This window comes from Triplophysa dalaica, chromosome 14, assembly GCF_015846415.1.
Source record: "Triplophysa dalaica isolate WHDGS20190420 chromosome 14, ASM1584641v1, whole genome shotgun sequence".
NCBI lineage: Eukaryota > Metazoa > Chordata > Actinopteri > Cypriniformes > Nemacheilidae > Triplophysa > Triplophysa dalaica.
The window spans coordinates 5,511,524-5,532,611 of record NC_079555.1 but is presented as its reverse complement, the minus strand read 5'-3'; the positions used below and the strand labels follow the sequence as shown (position 1 = coordinate 5,532,611).

The following is a 21,088-nucleotide window of genomic DNA, read 5'->3' as shown; positions in this document are numbered from 1 at the left end:
CGGTCATCTGCTGTCAACGGCCGGCAAAAGAAACCCTCAACAGACCTCTCAGCTTAACAGCTGTCAGTCTCTTTTGACATCTGATAGAAGAGCGCGTGTGCTGGGCTCGCATCGGCACGCTCCAGGTGAATGACTGTCGGCAGCTTTTTGACTCTCTGACAGAAAAAAGACTGTGAGAAAAACAATGCATCGAAAGGTGAGACGGATATAAAAAACTGCAGAAGAGCTCACTCAGGTCAGGTGAACGGTGTAAGCACTGTATAACAAAAAAATAAAGTCTGTTAATTCCAAACCAATATGGCTCTCCTCAACAGAGCACAAAAATACATTCGGCTGATTACTCAATCTGTTTGTTTTTATACAAAAGTAAATATAAATATTTGTTATTTGAAGCCATGCAGTAGCTTTGTGTGAAGAACGAACTTATTTAGATTATTTAGGTAACTGTGCCTGCCCACAGAAGGAAGAAAATGTTTTGGAAAGTCAAAGGAGCAAGCAAACGACAAAATGTTCATTTTTGGGGTGAAACGTAACCATGATGTCCTTTAGTGTTCCTACACACTTGAATAACCCTCTTATAAAACCGTTTTCTGTCCACACACCTATTATTTTATAATCTTTCAAGTGACCTATGCTGTCATATGGCTATTTCTGTGCTTTGGACCTGAAAGTACAACTTCCGCTGGAGGCGGACCTGTCATTTTCAAGCACGTCGCCGAATGCCACATCTTTTGCTCACCGGTGAATCGATCTGTGCACAGGAAACCACAGACACCAGGGATAAGACTCCTACTGCCTCTCCACAGCCCAGGGCCCGTGGCACCCGGCCAAACATCCGTTCAACCATCAGAACTTGAAAACAGCAGCACACACAGCGCGACCTCAAAGGAAACACATACACAGAACTGAGCTCCTGCAATTTTCCAGTCATATTTTTTTCATCTACCATTACCCGAGTTGCAAAGCGTTTTATCACAATAGACGAAATAAGGTAATCATTTACAGACCGACAGCTTTTTGCAAAATTATGAACTGCATACTCTCATAGAGTCATTGTTCCTGTCTAGATGCTCGGCGGCACTGGTTACGGAGGTGGGTTATTACGGCTGTCCATATAAATGCCCAATTCGACAATCATCAGCAACTACGGTGCAATTTTAAGTAGCTGAAAATCTCCACTGGAGTTGAACAGAAATAATAAGGAGATGATAAAAAGCTTTGATTTACAGAAGCTTTTGATGCTTATCTCGAAAAGATGAAAGAGAAAATGTTTTTTTTTTTTCAAAACAAGATGTGCATGCTGAGTCTCTTGTGGTTTCCTTTGTATTTTTTAGACTTTCTTTTTGGTATGTAAGACTGACCTCTCCTTGCACTGAAATAAACAAACCCAAACACGCACACTCCCCAAACAAGCAGACTGAAGTGTAGCATGGGTTTATCCCGTTTGTCAGCCTGTAACCAAAATATTGATGGACTCAAGAGTTGCAGATGAACTAGCAAAAACACAAACACAATTTCTCACAAAGTTTCAGGAGCTGAAGTCAAAGCAATTTTTATTAAATAACATGTTACATATGCACACTAAGCTCTGCGTATCGCTGCTGTCCTTCAGAAAACTTGTATTTACATGTTTCTTGATTATTTTGGCATAAAGCATTATTATTAGTCCCCCTTTATGTTTTTCACAAGGTTTTGCAAATATCCAACCAAAAAACGTGTTAAATAGTGCTCGTCATCACGGTGACTTGTTATTCTAAGTTTAATAAAGTATTTTATGTCTATTATTAATGGCACAGTGTATGAAATTTTGCAGCATCTAGTGGTGATGTTGCGAATTGCAACCAATGGCTCACTCCCTTTCAAAGCACTACTGTGGCTGACAAAGAACTAAGATGTCGTCACGTTTTTGCTTCTTTGCCGAAGGAGATAACATATTCACGAAACACACTCTGTAGAGCAGTTTGTCCATTAAGGGCTACAGTAGAAATAACATGGCAATTCCACTCATGGGGACCATCTGTATGTAGATAAAAATAGCTCATTATAAGGTAATAAAAACATAACGTTTCATTGTGTACGGTCTTTATACACCTCTGAAGACATAGGTATGTATATATTACAAAAATTAAATTACAAAAATTTGCCATAACAGAAAATAACATACCATAGTTAAGATAAATTATTGTGCATGTGACGGTGTTGATGTGAAATGATCACATTCAGCTTTACCAATCAGATCGCAGTCTGATAAGATTCCCTCTGAAACAGCTTTAAATGCCAATTGTTCAATTCTTCACTTATTCAAATTTATGGCAAATAAGCCTAGGAATTCCAAGTGCTCATTAAAATGTATAAGTTTGCCGTTGACCTTTTACGCGGCGGAGATGTAGCAGATTCCACTCTAATGGTTTGATTTTCCGAGTTAATTTGAATAAGCGACTGTCGAACACCGGAGAGCATTAATTCTGACACTTTGTATCAGCGTGAAACATGCTACACTCTTTAAATTCTCCTTCAAAGCCGCAATTAAAAAGATCATGTTACTAATTGATGAACACACGCTTCGCAGAACAGGCGGTTTGAATTAAACATGTTTGCTTATGTTGCTTTCGTGAATGGGTGTTTGTTAGTCCGGGCAGATGCAACCTCGATTTGCATCTGAAATGTAAATTCTCCCGCTAAGTAGGTTACCGAGTGGAGTGGGGCCATTTTGCATAGTGCGGTTTTCTACTGAGGAGGAGATCAAATGGCAGTCAGTGTGCCCACGGCGGACAGGGAACAGCTGCCAGTAGGGTCTTCTCCCAAAGGCCACCTTCTTCTCAATGGTGTCCTAGAACTCAATCCCATTACCTCCCTCCACAACCAACTTGCCCGTCCTGGAATTTTTGGGTCAGCGCTCAAGAAGAGCGAGCGGACAAGCATCAGAAGGTCAAGGCATCCCTGCAGGAACTATATTTAAGCGAGTGGGAAGAACAAGTTTCACCAAAGGACCTCAAAGGCACACAGCATCCATCTAGAGGGACTTACAGACACCCCAAGCCAAAGAAAATGTCGAGAACTTTGTGTGTTCTTGACTTCATTCCTGCATGTTCTTTCTACCGCCAATATGTTAACCCTGCCTAATCTTCGGAGCATTGCCTAAAGCACGTCTTTGTTTGATGACCTGCCCTCTCACAGGGTGTAATTCTCATGCCCTATATTCGAGTGCAAGGTCAGAATTGCTCACATTGAAGGTCACTCAGGTGTGAGACAGGCAGGCACAAATGTACCCACACACACACACTGTTTAAAAAAGGTGGACTGAGATCATGTCTCGCACACACACACGTGCGCACTCACACAAGTGTTTGCCTCACCCCGCTGACCCCTCTCTTTACTGAAGGGAAGCACTCTCTCTAGCACTGTTACCGCTGAACTGTAATTACCGTCATTTGTCAAGCATGTGCCTGATTTATAGTCAATTAAAAAATATCCCCAAAAAGTGGCAGCGAGCCGTGTTGTATGTGGGCCGCATGATTAATGTTTTAAAATAACAGCTGTGAGAGGGGTGTGATCTGAAAGAAGCCATGTTGAGAGACTGGGGTTCTTCTACACAGGGCTTGTGCTACACAGAGAGATAAAACATGAATAATAATAATTAATAATAAATCATTTTTCTTTAACCACTTTTCAATTTTAAACAGCAATTAAAAGAACAGTTCATCCCAAAAAATGAAACTTCTTTTATAATTAATTTATATAGCCCAGATGCTTCTGACTTACGAAGTTTTAATTGCAAAAAAATCTAAACTTTATCTCCATAAGTTCAGAAAGCAAATACATTTTTAAAGTTTTTCAAATTACTCAAGTGGGTTATTAAATGTGTTCTGAAGTGAAACTATAGGTGTATGTGTATGGGATTTTTTTCTAAGCTTATTTTCCTAAACAGAAACCCGAAAGAGTGCTAAAAGCAAACATGGCACCACATGATTTGAATAAAGCACATTTATGGGTGTTTTTTTAATGGTTTCCTCCTAAACTTTAAGTGTTTCTACTTTACTTTTATGATAAATGTATGTGCTTGCTGGAGCTTCAACGAGTTTAGACCTACACATGGCCACCAAGTATTTAATATTTTTAATCATATATCTTTTGTGATTGACTGACAAAAAGAAGTCATATATCTGCGATGAGATTTTAACTTTCATTCAATTTGTTTAGAAAATAATCTTTGTATAGCTCATTTGTTGGCGAGTGACACTGTGAGTTTCTGATGTGCTTTTCCTGGTTAGAAAAAGTTTAATAATTCCATATCACAATTTAATATGCTGTTATAAAAATACAATGGTATCTCCACCACTGTATATTTTTACGGCTTACACCATTAATACATTTTTATATAGTCATGTTGGCTCGTTCAGAATCAATAAAACAACTTTTACTATACTAATAAAACCATGACTGCATTTAATACCATAAGGCTGGAGGCATCTTTAGAAAAGGTTCCCATAAGCCGTCATCATATCTTACCACGACAACAGCACTTTTACAGCCAGTCGAGTCTTTACTAAAAAGAGTGCATCTGTCTGCTTTTCTACATGTAACACTTATCCCAGTAAATTCAAAGAGCAGCAATTATTTCAAACAAGCAAGCAATGCCAAACACCGGGTGCACTAAAGACGATACAATCAAAGTCAAGAATAACACCGCAAGGAAAGTCAAACATCTTTCCAGAAAGAGGTACTTAACGGACTAAACCATCCGCAGCCACAGTGCCAGACAGGGGCGTCGCAACCGTGGGGGATGTGGGTGTTTTAACACCCACACTTTTCCCGGTGAAAGGGTTAAACACCCGCACTTTTTTTGCAGTTTTTCAGCAGTTTTTACAAAACGCCTTACAGCAGTCACTCCAGCGTTTCTCTGTCCGCTCTGTGTCTGCGCTCGATGCGGCTGCTTCCTCTCCTCTCCCCTCCCACTCAATCAGAACACCGGCTTTGAGTGTGACCGGATGATGATTGGCTGTTCTGCCTTAAGTCCCGCCTCTCTTGGTGTGTTAGATTTATCGGTTAGCTCGTGCTGAGGAGGCGGGAACGGTTATGGTTATTTACGTCTTCCTTTTCCAGCGACTTTGAATGAGTGTTTATGCTTTCAAAGTTTTTAAATAACCTTGATATGTGTTTGGGGAGATGTTCTGTTTATGTTTTGTTGATATGTCGAGTGTTTTCTGAATTATATTTAGTTTTTAGACTAATGCTAATTGGAAATTGGGATATTGTTCAGAAATAGCTAAATTGGGTTATTTATGTGGCATGCAATGTATAAAGTAACTGTGATGAAGAAGGCAGGGAATTGACGAGGAGGAGGGACAAATTGTCCTTGTTAAGCACTGTATTTATGGGTTTATTGATTTTGATATTTTGAACATTGCTTTTTTTGTTTAGCTGAATACTTTTGTGGATACTTACCTATTATGTTTGATTGTACCTGTTGAAGAACTATGAACGAAAAGTGTATATTATTTTAATGTTTAAAAACAGAAAATTGTTACATTATTTATACCACCAGAGAAAAAGCTTTGTGTGGGCGTTTTTTTATATCTCCCCTTTTTAAGGTGCAAGTAAGCAAACTTTAGCGGTCACAGTCCTGTCAGACCAATGTCACTATCAAGCTTTCCACTGTCTTCCCCCCTGTGATTATTAAAGTTTTTCTGATTCATTAGCAAGGTTGTGTATTTTCACAACAGAGTTTTGACTTATTTTCTGTGTGTTCCGAATGTGTTTTTATACTTTACTAGTATCACACATTTAAATGGGAAGCTTTTTATATCTTGTATGTTATACCTTTTGTACCTTTCTGTCATTACGTTCAAGGTTTTCATTGTTTACAAACAAAACACATCCATCCCCCGCACTTTTGAAAAGCTTGCTACGCCCCTGGTGCCAGACCTACGGAGACAACGTATGAACTGAGTGCTTTAAAACGCTGACTTATTGTGTCTATATTGGCCATCATCTCAACAGAATCTCTATAAGCTATAAGGTTGATAGTAAATCAGACACTCTGTAATATAGATATGACTGTATATGTCTGTATTCAAGCCGAGACTGGTACAGAGATCTGGTCCTGTGTGATGTAATAGTGAGCAACAAGAATAAATGCGAGTTGATGTTTGAAGTGCCAATGGGGAGCAGTCCCAGGCTGAAGCAACAAACATATTTCCATTAAGAAACTTCTAGATCCCAAACTTCAGTCCCTTCTGAGAAGTCATATATTACCCATTATTTTCACAAACTCAATATGTACTTTAGTCATGGGTTCAGGTACGCGAGACGCAAATAGGATTAGCAGGCGAACTCTCAAAGAGCCAAAGTTTTGCGAGAAAAGTAAATCAGGCTTAACCAGTTTGGCGCGCACTGAGGAAAAAATTAATTGTCCGGTTTTTAGGCTGCGTCTCAATACTCACAGGTGTCACCTTGTACTTTGATACGTGATCTCTCTCTTTGATCTCCGTCGGGTGATATTCTAATTTCCCAGCGGCGGAGGAGTTTAGAGCCGAGCTGGGTTGGTATTTTTGGGGCGACCAACTATATAATAAGTGTGTGAAATTGGAGCTGGTGTTGAATTAACGGTGAGGGGCTCTGGGAGAAGAAAAGATCAATCTCATTGGCTTTCATAAAATTGCATGCCATTTTTTATTCCTCATTATACTGTAGGACAGGGAGGGTGGAGATACCTACACTGCGAGTATCCAGAGAAATGAGAGCACGGCACTTTATTTGATTTCGCCAATATAAAAACGATATCCTATCTGAAAGAACGCTCTCCTTTCTGATAGCGCCTGCTCAAGGTTAAGCATTTGTGATTTCTAATTTCGTTTGCAGAATTTGATTGTGTGAAAGAAAGTAATAAGATTTTAATTTATAAGTACGGATGGACTTCTCAGTTTACACTGCTATATTTTTCAATTTTTTTAATACATTGAATCTTCCATTTAGTGCAAAGAAATGACAAGATAACATATTCTCTTATTACACTCTAACGTCAATCATTTTTTTCTTTAACTAACTTTCGTGTTAGCTGAAACTTTAACATATGAATGCGTGCACATGTATGCACACATTCCCCTATCATTGAAAACCTCTTAAAGCCCAATATGAATAGGTCAAAATGATAATAAAAAGCTTAAGTAAATCTTTATATGTCCTCTGATAGGACATTGTGTAAAAACTCAAACCCCTTTTAGATTAATTATAAATACTCATTTTATTGTTTCTTATTATGAGCTATAAGTTCTAAAGGTTTACAAAAATGTAAGCATATACATAAACAACAAAATCATGCCTTTTCAGACATACATGCGATATGAATTCATATTAATGTTCACCACAGGCATTTAGACCCTTGTGCATGTTTGCGGTCCTTTCGAGACTTAAATTAATTCATTTTGTTGACCCGGGACTCTCGTCATAAGTACCTCGAGACTCCATCCGCATAATTACTGCACAGGACTGACCAAACAGGAGGAAAGAAGAGCAAAACATTTACATAAATCTGCATATGTCACCTATACAGCTGAGTGCCTCTGACACCAGCGATGAGTCACCGGCAGCCACACACCTGCAAACACAAAAGCTTACAGCACACACACAGGAAGACAACGCTCTTAATAACCTCATTCCTGTATTATGCCGCTACAAGAAACTCTTGTGTCTGTGTGATAACGCTTTATTTTACAACTATAATGCAAGTGTCCTGGTATTCTTAGTTTGACGGACGCCAGTGTTGCTATAGTGCTTCCTGCAAATTACCGCAATTTTGTGCTGGAAAAATCCCTTTCATCTCGTAATCCTCTAGAACTTGCATTTGTTTACCAATATGAGTTATTCCAGTTCACTGTGAAATTGAAATTGCAGTTCAGTTGTTTTTTGATTATTATAGATTCGAGGCAATGCAGGTGTACTGGAAAGTTAACAAAATAAATGTTTTCTACGTATACAGCCGTGGAAAAAATGAAGAGACCACTTTTGTCTTTAATCTGCATTTCTGCTTGTATGGTATTGTGGCGATTCCAATCCAGTGTCTGTTAAATTTGAAAAGAAACGAACTACAGGAATGACAAGGTCATCCAACAGCAATGTGAAAGAGGCATGAAAGTAGTGAGAATCTGGCTTATATCATATATTCGTTTTTGAACTGATCCTAAAATACATGTAAAAGATCAGTATTGTGTTGTTTATACACAAATAAGTTTATTTTTCTTTGCATTCAAGATCTACAAAAATGACTGAATCGTCAATTCTGTCAGAACCACTATCGTCAAAGATAATAAACAATAGCGATGCATAAAAGAAAACGTTCCTCCAAGATTTACTCAATGAATGGATCTGTCTTGGGCGAACTCCTCGCTCATCCCGGCAGCTAAACTTGACAGAGCAAGAAGAGCAGCGTTAAATCCCTCCCCCCGAACCGTAAAATTACTAGGTTAAATACACAGTGACTCGTACAAATAGAACTGTAACGTAAATGAAAAACGGGACAATTACATATCACAATTACATTACATATCAAGGGAAAATAAATGAATACACCCATACAGGAAGGAGTAGGGGGTGACGGTGGGTTACGAAGCAACGTGCTGATGTGACCATGCATGCCAAAATGAAAGATTAAAATGCCGCAGTCTATTATTGGGTGACCTGAAACAGCTGATAGGCGGGCTTGACTGACGTGTCCTGCCAGAACTAACGCTATAGCTTAAATTTGGCCCTTTATGTCTGTAAATAAATGCAAATAAAAACAACATTTTCATTTGGACTTTTTCAGAATGAAACAAAACAATCTTTGTATTTAAACACGTATCTATAAACAGTGAATTAAGAAAATCAAATTTCTTTCACAGCTGTATTTGCTTATTGCTCCCTGAACACATTGTAAGTCGCTTTGGATAAAAGCGTCTGCTAAATGACTAAATGTAAATGGACTCATTTAAATATCTTTCTTCTCAGAGGAAAATTGACGGAATATACTGATGACTTATCTTTCACCCGCTGGTATATCCAGGTTTGCTCTCTAAACATTTACTGAATAAATGGTTTAAAGTCTATTTTAATGCAACTTCAATAGAAACATTCACAACAAAATTCAACATACTGTAGGAAAAAATGCAGTCTGCAGCCTTTAAAACCAATTTATATTCTGTAGCAGATGTACTTTTCTCAAGTTTATACGTTCAGAACTTCAAATTCTTGATCCTCAACATTTCATGTGATAAACTCCTTATCGCAGCTAAGCTTTCTGAAAACTGTGTATTTTCCTGACTGAGAGATTGCGCTTTCACAAACAATGCAGCGTGATAATACCATCTCTGCATTTAAATTTAGCTTTACAACCTGATTCGCACATTTATCGGTCTGAGATTGTTGCGTTCGGGAAACGGGAACGTTTTCGTGTATTGCGCTTTGCTGACAGGAGCATATTCAAGGTAATAGAAGTGCGTGAAAGATACAGGGAGACCCAGTAAAGCAGAACTGAGCTGTGTCCCTGTCTGTATGGATCGCTGGGTCCCAAGATGACAAAACGCCTCACCGCCCTCCCCAATCGAACAGAATAAAATCAAAAAGATTGAAGGAACCAACTTTAGGCAAGACCGCTGTATTGGTGATAAAATATATATTTTTCTATCGGAAAAAGTGGCACTTTTCAATGCATTTCGGGTCTGATGACTTTGCTTTCAACGCGTTGATCCCGCTGTCAGCGTAATAGCCTTGAATGGTGTTTCCTGTCAGCGTAATCATGTTTTGTAGCTTAAATAAATTGAAATTCAAAGGGAACAATCTTTTGTAAGGACTACCTCTATTCTCACTGTTCTAATTACATGGATCAATGATCCCCCAAACCCGGAAAGCTGGAACACAGCGGTCAAACCACCGGCTCCCAATCGGTGACTGCGCGCAAACTCAACAGTCATGCCAAGTCACACACACAAACGTGCAGAAAAAAACTCATCACGCAAAATGCAGCATCCGCAGCACTGTCTTGGCAGACTACAGTGCCCATTCTTCTTTTAGCTGCGCAACCTGTTGACACGACTGTCAATTTGAGAAGTGGAGAGGAAAGAGAAAGACACTTTTGGCAGAGAAGCTTGATTCCCACTGGGGCCCCAAGCTGTGCCAGCAAGACATTACTGCCTATCCCAGAGGAGTCAAAGAAAAGCTTGAAGACATTACTAGGAATCTCGGAGGAGACGCGGACTAGTGAATTGTGACAATCATGAGGTTTACAGCTTTTAGATTTTTTTAGAGCTGACAACTATGACAGGACTCCACGAGAGCACAAAAACTCAGATTAAACAAATCACTTACCCACAGATCTATTCGTTTTTTTGTGACGTATGGCTATTTGTCTTCATTTATTCACCCTTGTGTTGTGTATGACTTTCTTTCTTCTGTGGAGCACAACAGAAAATATTTCGAGAAAAATCTCTCACTGGTTTTGTGTCCATACACTGAAAGTCAGTTGTTTGGTTAACAATATTTAAAATATCTTATTTGTGTTCTGCACAAGACTGAATGTCTGTAAGGTTTGCAATGAAATGAGGGTAAATAATCGAAAAAAATATTTTCATTTTTGGGTGAATTATCCTTTTAAATAACCAGATGTTACCTCGCAGTTAAATGAAAACTGGATTATGAAAATATGTATTTGTTTTTTACAAAACAGTCGTATAAACTACTGATTTCCCACAAGAACATTACATTGTAGTACAAACCCCTCACGCATGTATTCCAACCTGTCTGAGTGTATGTCTGGCTCTCACCGCAGCTCTGACCTCCGCTTCGTGTCTGCTCTCCGGCCTGATCTGTATTCAAAAGCTGTACAGGACCTCTGGACATCCCCGATGTGAACACCACTGAATAGTTTTTTCATTTATTTTATTAATTTCTCATGTTTGGCTCAAGAGGTGGGTGAGTTATAATTCCACCAAGCATAACACAGTGTTTATCATTTTCTTTGAAGAACTGATTAATATGTTATTGCTCTCAGAGCACTCATGGTGTTGCCTCATTGTTGAGAGGCGGGGTAAGGGTGTCCTGTGGGGAAGTACATGCCTAATGTGTAATTAGACTGTAATTTAATTAATCACTTTGATTCTTGGAGTCTCGGGAGAGTTTATTGTGTGAACGCCGAGACCTGCGTGGAAAAGGAATTCACTTGACAGGAATGGCTTTCTTTCTTGTGTTAAATCACTGTATGTCTTAGTTAAATTTGGTAGACACTAATGCAAAGCGACTTACATCACATTCAAGGTGTACAAGTGTTCCAAGGGGTTCTACTCCACAAAACACACAAAATCAGCCCATTTCCACAAACCGTGACAACCCAATCAAGCTCCAAAATACAAAAATCATGACTGATTCACTACATTTTTTTAAACAAGCAAACAAGCAAAACTCATAAAATAATTTAATCGAAAATTCATATCGAAATGTTGGCCTCCCTAACTAGCCAATAGGATTTAATTACTTCACAGTTCGAATCATGATTTGCTAGTCGAAGTTGAAAGCAAAGAAAAACAATGCAAAATCTAATTCCAAATTCATGAGCTCTGTAAAGTTCCTGTATCTCTACCTTTTTGTGTTTTGATAACATCTGACTTAAGTGTCTCTGAGAAACAATGATGCAGAAATAGTCTGGCTGGTTCCTCCCGCTACATCTGCCAGATCGTCTATGCCAATCGCTATGCAGAGAGTTGTGCGTCGTGGCAAGCGTTCCTCGCGGCAGACAGTGGAAGAGTGGGGAATCACAAAGGCTTTGTAAACATCCACAATCAAGCAGAATTATTTATGAGCACCCGAGCATTTTGATGTTTTGTTTGGACACTGCGGCTTTTACTTCCTCTCTTTTTTATTAAATGAAAAAGTATTGTGCTTGATAATGAGAATAATGAACAATCAAAATTCCCCGAAGCCTTTGGGAACTGTTCTTCCTCCAGCTGGCATACACATGTTATTCAGACAGACGGAAAGAGAGAGAGATAGAAAGAGAGAGAATGGAAACATTTCTGATGACATCATTGCTGTACCTTGCAGCAGAGGGACATCTCTGAGAAATCCTCCGTTGTACTCCACATGATATTCCTTCTCCTGAAATCCTGGTTCACATTCAGTTTTCTCCTCCTCTTCCTGTGCTCCAATGCACACAGCCTGAAAACACACAATACACAGTAAAATATCATCATTTTGACAGTCTTGGTACCCGAACGACGATGGAACAGTGTGACGTGATGCTCGAACGTTAACATCCTAAATTCAATAAATATCATTAAAGGTGTTGTGAAATTGCCGTTTGTGGAGGACCTTTTGACATAAATGAAACATAATATAGATAACTATGATGTCTTCAGAGGTGTATAAAGAGCTTACATACTGAAGCGTTAGGTTTTTATTATCTTATAGAATGAGCTATTTCTATCTACATACTAGCAGGTCCCCTTGTTTCTATAGTAGTAATCGGGGACAAACATCTCAATAGAGCATGTTTCGTAAATACGTTATCTCCTTCGGCATAGAGGCAAAAACGTGACGACATCTTAGTCCTGTGTCAGCCACCGTAGTGCATCCAAGGGAAACCATTGGTTTTAGTTTGGTACCTCACCACTAGATGCCGCAAAATTTCATACAATTGACATTTAAATACCAAATTCACGATGTAAGTCACTCTATGATGTGGAATTTAATTATTGATCATCAATTTTGTTTGTACAAAATATGTTTGCATTTTGATGCCCTTTGAGAAATATACACTGAACACTTTTATCTAAAAAACTAGCATTTCAATTATTTCAGGTACCAAAAAATATTTAAAGTTTTGTGTACGAACCAATTGCATTCTTTCAGATTGTATAAGTAAAACAAACAAACGGAAATTCGGACTGTACTCTCTGTTTTCGAAAGAGTAGAAAACGCATTAGTCACAGAGTTCTTCAAAACCGCACAGCTAACACAAGAGCATTGACCAAAGCTAGAGTATTGTCATTCAAACGGATCAACAGGTCCATTTTCTGCCCTTCCCACAATGACTAAATGCTGCTTTTAGAGCAAGTGAAATCATAACGACTCTGCTGAAGGCTTTTCTGGTCGATTATACCAATTTAAGGTTCCTTTCCACTTAGCAAACCAAAGCCAGTCTTCATTAAGAATTAAAGGTAATCATGCAGCTTTTAACATCATAGGAAATTGCCGTCTTGGGTTTTAGGTCGATGATAAAGAGAGAGAATGTTTCTGAGAATCCCGCCAGCTAGGCGGGACCAACCCTTCAGTCCATCTTACTGTCATTTCCTCTTTAACTCCCACCAGCATTATTACTCTTTCACACCTGCTTTTGGCCTCCATCAATCATTCTTTGGGCCGGAGGAAAGAGGGGATTCTTTCCGACAGTGGCCCACCCCGAACGCAACCATCCTCAGATGCGTGACTCCGTTCCTCTTCGAGGTTCAGATGGAATTTCAGAAACAGCTTTCCAGCGAATACAGTCAACACAGATTCAATACATCAGAAACACAGAGCATAAATCATCAGTGCTGTCTGGGACGTAAACATTTCCATTCATGAATAATGCAGGCTTTGACTGGCTTTCTTTTATCCTTTAATAAACCCACATCGTTTTCATTAGAATCCTTATTTATGACAGGAAATGCCTCATCCTACAACGGCTTTGTGTACGCTTCATTTATGTCGGACTAGTTGAAGGATAAAACCTGTTGGGGCGAAGTTAAATAAACATTTTTATTCGTTTTTACATTGAATGAAGATATAAATTTATGAGCCACGGTGCTCTTGCTGGCAACACAAATTTAAAGGGATAGTTCAACCAAAAATGAAAATTCTGTCATCATTTACATTAACGTGTTCATGTTGTTCCAAACTAGAATAAATTTTGTTATTCTGCAGAACAACTCAGGTTAGTTGCAGAGAGGACAGGAAGCGAAGTGGAACTGAGAAGGGGTGGGTTTGGGAAAGGACTTTGAGACGGAATTCGAACTCGAGTGCGCAACTGCCAACTAGGTTATCGGCTCCGACAAGACTGATTTTTTTACATCTCTTTAAGTCCAGCTTGGGCAATTTCCCAGAGCCATCAGCCCCCGTTTTTCGTTCTCTTCCTATCATTCCAATGAAGGCAACAAGCAGAAAGGCTGCACGCATGACATTTACATTATACACACGCTTTCTTTCCTACGTCTTGTATACGAAAACGTGGGTGTCAAAAGGTCAACAAAACATTCCGGGACGTCTTTTCCCAAACCGTCGCTTGTTCAGCTGCGCCTTGTAAGGTCCCTTTAGCTGTTATTGAAGCTAATATCCAAGTCAATTAGGAGATCAGTAGAAAATGTCAAAGTGTTGGTTTGATTTGCTGTGCCGAGAGCTGAGTGGGAGATCGCGGGGCGAGAAAGGCCGTGTAAGGAGCCAGCTGGGACGCAGAATGCACATTAACAGAGCTGCTCTCAAACAGCTGGTGCACCTCACTGTCTATTCAGATGAGTACACACATCGCTGGATTGTACGACAGAGCTCGTCCTCACTCAATGCCTTAAAAGAAAAACTGGAGAGTTTAACCACTCAACCATGTTATTACTAAAACTATTCAGAGTTTCGAGGAAAACCGCAGCTGAATAAAAAACAGCCATTTACAAAAGCATAGTCAGCAATACCTTTCCCAGTTCTATTTGACGGGTCCCCGAGGAAAAGACAAGGAAGGAGAAAATGGGGAATCTTGGCGCGCCATATTTTGAGGGGCAAATAAATGCTTATTTAAGCTTATTTTTTAGGCTTAATGAAGCAAATCTGACAACACTGCTGTGCTTACTGACACAGAAGAAAAAATACTCCAATTCTTGTCCTACAGGTCAATTTGCTGGTAAATAACGCCATGTTTTGCCATCTCTTGTAAAGGCCTCCTCAGTCGAATCTCCTTTTTAATGACAAACACATCTGGGCTTTGGGTGGACCTGGTTCCAAACAACAGTTCCACTACTAATAGCCTTTTCCATTCCTCGTACCGATCCTGAAGACCTTCAGGAGTTCATTTACTGGAAAAGAAGCTAGTTTGTGGACTCAATTACTTTCTTGTGTTAGGTAACATGGCTTATGAGAGAGAGAGACAAAAATCTCTCTTTAATCGTGATGAAGGAACAACAACATCCATCAAAAAAAATCACTGGACATTTGTGAAAATGTCTGCCCATTCTCAGACACTGACAGACCTTATAGATACACCGAAAAATAAAATTACTTCATCATATTTTAACCTGTTTATGACTCTTTCTTCTGTGGAGCACAAGCGAATATATTTTGACAAATGTTTTGTGTTTGTACAATGGAAGTCAATTGGGTCCATTGTTGTTTGGTTACCATTACATTCTTCAAAATATTTTCTTTTGGGTTCCTTCAAACTGTAGACCAAACCTGCAAATATCCATTAAAACACTTAAAATAAGTGGACTGAACTTAAAAGTTAAACATTTTAAGACTATTCAAATTAACAATACTTCTACTTTTAAAATGCAGATCAGCAGATGAATCCGACGGAGGGATGAGCATATTAAGTATGAATATCTTAAAAAAACACCGCATGGGAGTTAATGTACCCATAAACACCTTATGTTCAATTCTGTAGAGCTCTATTTAGTTGCTTTTAATCTTAAAAAGCCACCCAGTGTGAGTTGCCCCTGTGTCTGTATTTGACGCTTATAAAGGAAGTTAAATCTGGTGTGAGCACAAGACAGCCAATGGAGGAAGAGAGAATGAGGTAAGAGAGGATCTGAGCACACACCAAAAGAATGGTGTGCCCTTATTTGATGTGACAAAAGCCACCCAAGCACGAAGGTATCGAGCCGGCCTGCCTTTATCTCTGCTGCATGGCTGCTTGCAGGAGGACGGACGTCCTAGCGAACAAACCACCTGCTGCCTTGCCTCCACTCATCTCCGTCCACCTCCCTTCCTTCTCTCGGAACCGGAAAGCGTAATTGATTGCTTGGCGTGTTCGTCACCTTATCAGCTCTTTTCAGAGATACAGCTGTGAGGAGACTTCATTAGTTTGTAATAATTTGACTCAGCGTGGTTTTCTTATTAAACACAACTAGAGAAGATGACACTGGTGGGCTCTGATGGAATGGATGAGGGGCGAGAAAATGACAATGTTCCCCGCTGGTCTTGGATGAAAACATTTTAATACGTTTTTAACATCTGTACTTTTCTTCGAAAAGGTCTCGCCGCCTGAGAAGGGCACAATGGAAAAATTAATGTAGAGGAAAATGCTATAATGTAAAAAGAGCAGCCGTGTGGGTTATATAAAAATACGACAATAGAGCATTTCTGTACACTGATGGGGACTAACTAAGTAAAGCCAAAAGCATTGAGGCATTTCAGTGTTGTGAAAGCCATAAATGTAGATGCAAACACGATTTGAGGTTCAAAAATGCTTGATTGGCCAGTTAACCAGTGCGTAATGATTGGTCGAATACTGCAAGGGTTTTTCACATAAATGTAATGCATATCAGCATATTTTGAACATCAGGTTCCAAAGCAATTGTACTGACAGGTACACCCACCTTACTTGTGCGTACATTTGGCCGGTCTTAGTCAAATCATAAGACAAACTGACGTAGATTTGTGGGGGTGTGGTTACATGAGGCGTTTCGGACAGGTCTGGGAGAGCATTCGCTTTTAGATAGAATGAATCTTTTGTTCCGAGACTTTCATTTTAATACATCTAATACATGCATGTGCAACTAATAACACACCAAAGACACAAATCACGTATTCGCCATATGACCCCTTTAACCCGATGGCTGGGATGGCAAATTTTTGGGGTTGAAAATAAACGCTATTATTCTGATTCAGTTGAATACTTTTTAATACAGTTTATCTTGTGTTAGGTTACCTGCCTTTTTAAAAAGAAAGCTTGTAGTTAAACTACTATAAAGCTGTAGCTTTTCAATCTACTGTACAGACGGTTTACAATTTAAAGTTGATTTATAATTTTTAGTTATACAGTTTCAGGCGCAGCCAAAACATTTGTGGGTTTACACAACTCTTTCGGAGAAAATCGGGCTCTTTGTTTCCCTTCAGTGAGGAGATTAAACCCATCCACTGTCTTGACTAATAAACTCAGCTCTCTGTGATATTGAAGATCTACACTTCGGACTTACTTTGTGACTACATTAACACTGAAACTGTGCAAAAGCGCTTGATGAGTTTCTCACAAAACTCCAGAGCTTGTTTGTTTTAGCAGTATTTCAAAACTGAATCCATCATTTATGCATGTAATTCTCCCTCATTAGAATTTCTGCAGTGCTTGATAGCCGGACTGTGGATCCATCAGTGAGGCACAGGAACTCAGTTTACCCATAATGCCTGAATTAATTCTCCCCATAGAGAGTCTGGAAGCAAACAAATTCTCCTGCAACCACAGCACGGGAAAAGAAACAGCTTTCAGGACTAAAGCGCTGTAATCCCACTCCATGTCATATAATCTACTCATTAGACCTTACAACCTCAAATGGGTAGTGGAGGATAATAGCAGGATATCAGAATGTAGCCACAACACAGCCTGCAAGTCATTTTTTTCAGATGCAGTGAAAATCCAAAGCAATTTCCCCTCTCCTGAAAGCATGTTACAGCCTGACTAAATCTAGTTTGCAATGCATCATTAACAAATTCAGTCGCACACCATCTGTGTTAGAACGGGAGACTGGTTTTCCATGGAAGGTCTTAACTTCAACAGCAGTAACGGTATCAAATAAGACCTCCCTAAAACCTCATTCTTATCTTATCAGCAATGAGATTTGATGGAGAGCAAACTGAGACATTTGTCTCAAAAGTGATAGCCTACACGATGAGCAATGAGGAAGTTTTCATGTTTTTAGCATTTCTCAAAATGTGCTCATATTTGTCAACAAATCTGCTCTCGCATAATTGAGCTTTATAAGACTTGTTATGCACATGAAGTACTTGCTCTATACTGTATTTGTTTTTCAACAATCGCCTCAATCTCTATTTTCATAAAATCCACCAGGAGAAACATCTCCAAATGTTATATTTTCCTTAATAAAATGTCTCATGAGCTACGGATGAAAAAATTCCAAACAAATTTGTTCTGGGAAACAACACGGAAATGACTGTATATACTTTATATATGCGAAACAACATTATTTGATATATTTTTACAACACTCACCAATTCTTCATGACACTCACATATATTTCTCCAATAAAGATGTCATAATCCACAACAACGGAATAACATGAAATAAGTAAAAACGGGCAAGTAAATAACCACAAATAATAACAACCATATACATAAAGCTAGTTTCACTTCAATTCTCAGAAAAAGCCAATAGCTTTAATTTTATTATTTGATATCATAATCTTTACCACAGCGATAAAGATGGTAGTCAAGTACTGACAGAACTATATTTTTACTTAATTACATAATAAAACTATGTATAACTACCGCAAAAGTTCTGGAAGCTAACACAGAATAGAAAAGTCTTTCATATTAACACAAACTATGACTCATAGCTCAGTATCACCGTGTTATAATTCATTAGTGAAGAAACAATGCAAGAGCAAACGTACTGTGTAGAGAAACAGTTTACAAAATCTGATATACAATACAGTAAAAGAACTTGACTGTCCTGCAAAAAGCACAGACCTGAACTTCTTTAGACACCTTTGGGATGATTTAAACAGTGACGCAGACAGTGTATGACCTCACTGCACTGTCTGGGAATCAGAACAACCAGATGAGTAAAAGCTGATATATCAGAGCAGAAATGGATTAATGCCAATTGATTTGTTATTAATACTCAACTCATATACAGGTTTGGTGTTCAATCTGATATTAACATAAGGTACTGTACTTACAATAGCGAAGGTGTGATTTCCTTACAATGTTGTCATGTTTATAAATGTACAGTCCTGTGATGATCCTCAAAGCAGAGAAATGTCAATCTGTTTATACATGTAGCGAAGCTGTAATTAAGTTGAGAGTAAACATAAACGCAACGTATGACATAGCCACACATCGTGAAGGGTCTATTTTTGTCAAACACATGCACAACTGCTCTGTGGCTGTGGTCTTCATTGAATTACCATAAATTTGTAAAATTGGTGATGTTTGGAAGAATGCTTGTATCCAAATGGTTCATGGCCACCATTGACTTCCATGGTAGAAAAAATGTCTTATAAAATGTCTTTGTTCGCCAAAAGAAGATATTTTGAAGTATGTAGGAAAGAAAACATTTCTTGGGCACTTTTGACTACCATTGTTATTTTTCCTTTATTTTTTGGGGTGAACTGTCTCTTTAAGAGACGTGGTGATGGCCACCGAGCAGGTGCTGTGACAGACCTCAAGTATGATTAAGCTCGAGACTTCATTGATGAAAGTCGATGGAGTCAGAGCCACCAGGAAGAGTCGGGTGTAAATGTCAGCTGCAAAAAAAATCAATATGGCCGTATGTGTTCAAAGAGACAGCCTGATTGAGAACAGCTACGGCACCTGTAGCGTTCCCCAAATGTTTTTGATCATTCATTGAATTTTGGAAACATCGAACTGTGTTTTTTAAAAGCTGTTCTTTTCTGCATTTGGGTTTAAAAGCATAAATGCACGAAGTGAAAATAGGCGTTAGATGTCAAGAAAATATAGCTTGCAAATCTACAGGTCAGACACTTACTGTCTCTAGTGTGAAAAGATTATTGCAAGGGAGATGATTGTTTCCCTTCACATCCCCGTTTTATCTCTGTCCAGAACAATGCCCTCCTCTAAGCAGCCACCCAAACACCACAACATCCCGCGGACAGCCCCCAGCTCTGCAAAAACGCATCTCTCCACCTTTCCCTCCGCCAGTAACCCGGTTGGGTCCTCTGTTCAGTGGTAAATGTCAGTGCACACAGAGGGCGTAGCAGGAGTGACCCAGGCCTGGTCACAGCGAGAGTCTGCAGAAAAATCTATCAGACTGCGGTCCAAACAGCTGCATCTGGCCTGCCAGTGGGAACAGCAGCCTGCACAACCATCTGGAAGCTGGACATCCAACACCTGCTGGGCCAGTGAATAAAAGTTGGTGCACAAGCTCCATAAACCTCCTCATTGGGCACAGCAAACAGGCATTCAAGCAGAGATTACATCTGCATTGTTAATGTGATTTAAGAAGTTGATCTGACAGCCAAAGGACAATCACTTTAAACATGTTCTAAAAATGAGATTCAATGAAAAGGAAATGGTGTTTTTTCGATGAAGGCCAGAATCAGAGAAGGTTTCAATATTGTTTATTCTTCAAAGACCCATTGAACTTATATACATGTATAGACTGTTTTAGCAGTAACAACATATTCACACATTGTGTGGCCCAAACTTAACCTCAAGTAGACCTCCGCAAAGAATCAATACCTCTTCAGCAGTTTACATTTAATTGAATGCAATTAATATACAATAAAATATAAATGTAATATATATTTTTTATTACCAGCCACTAACCAAACCAAAACCCATAACACAGACCGCAAGTTTACTTCGAGCCAGGCGCATACGTCCAACGAAACAGTCTATAATTATAATTTCGTTCATAATATTTGAAGAATTTTGATGACAAAACATCTGCAAGTTGATATTGATATAGTTTTCAGCTATGCTTCATATAAGTATCCTGAAATATCTTTAGGAATTATTGTAACAGTTCAAATGTGTATTTTAGAAACTCAAAGACTCTCTAAAAATACATGATGGCGAATTTGTCTGACCTACTGTAGCTATTACCGTTTGTAACTTGGGAAAAAAACTGTCCTTTTTCCCCCACAAAACGGAAAACACAGTCACACAAGCTTGAGCTTAAAAACAACAAGAAAATTGAAAAATAATAGAAGCCCAATGAAAAAACAGAGCGCAAACATGCTGTATGTGAAAAAAAGGGCACGTCAGGACAGACCGGAAAAAACATTGGAGTGTTTACCTTAAGACATTACTATTCAGCTGAGCAAACAGATGGCGCTCTGCCACACTGTTTAAAGGGCAGAGGGCAGACTTTGGATGACTAGGCAGATCACCGGGGTCACAA

The 21,088-nt window shown here is 39.0% G+C and overlaps 1 protein-coding gene across 1 annotated transcript in view; it reads right to left on the bottom strand.

The window, feature by feature from the left end:
• cdh13 (cadherin 13, H-cadherin (heart)) overlaps window positions 1-21,088 on the bottom strand; it is a 255,361-nt gene that overhangs the window by 169,014 nt on the left and 65,259 nt on the right. The window contains exon 2 of the mRNA XM_056766740.1: window positions 12,063-12,183. Coding sequence (XP_056622718.1) covers window positions 12,063-12,183 — 121 coding nt within the window. The remainder of the gene's footprint in view (window positions 1-12,062; window positions 12,184-21,088) is intronic.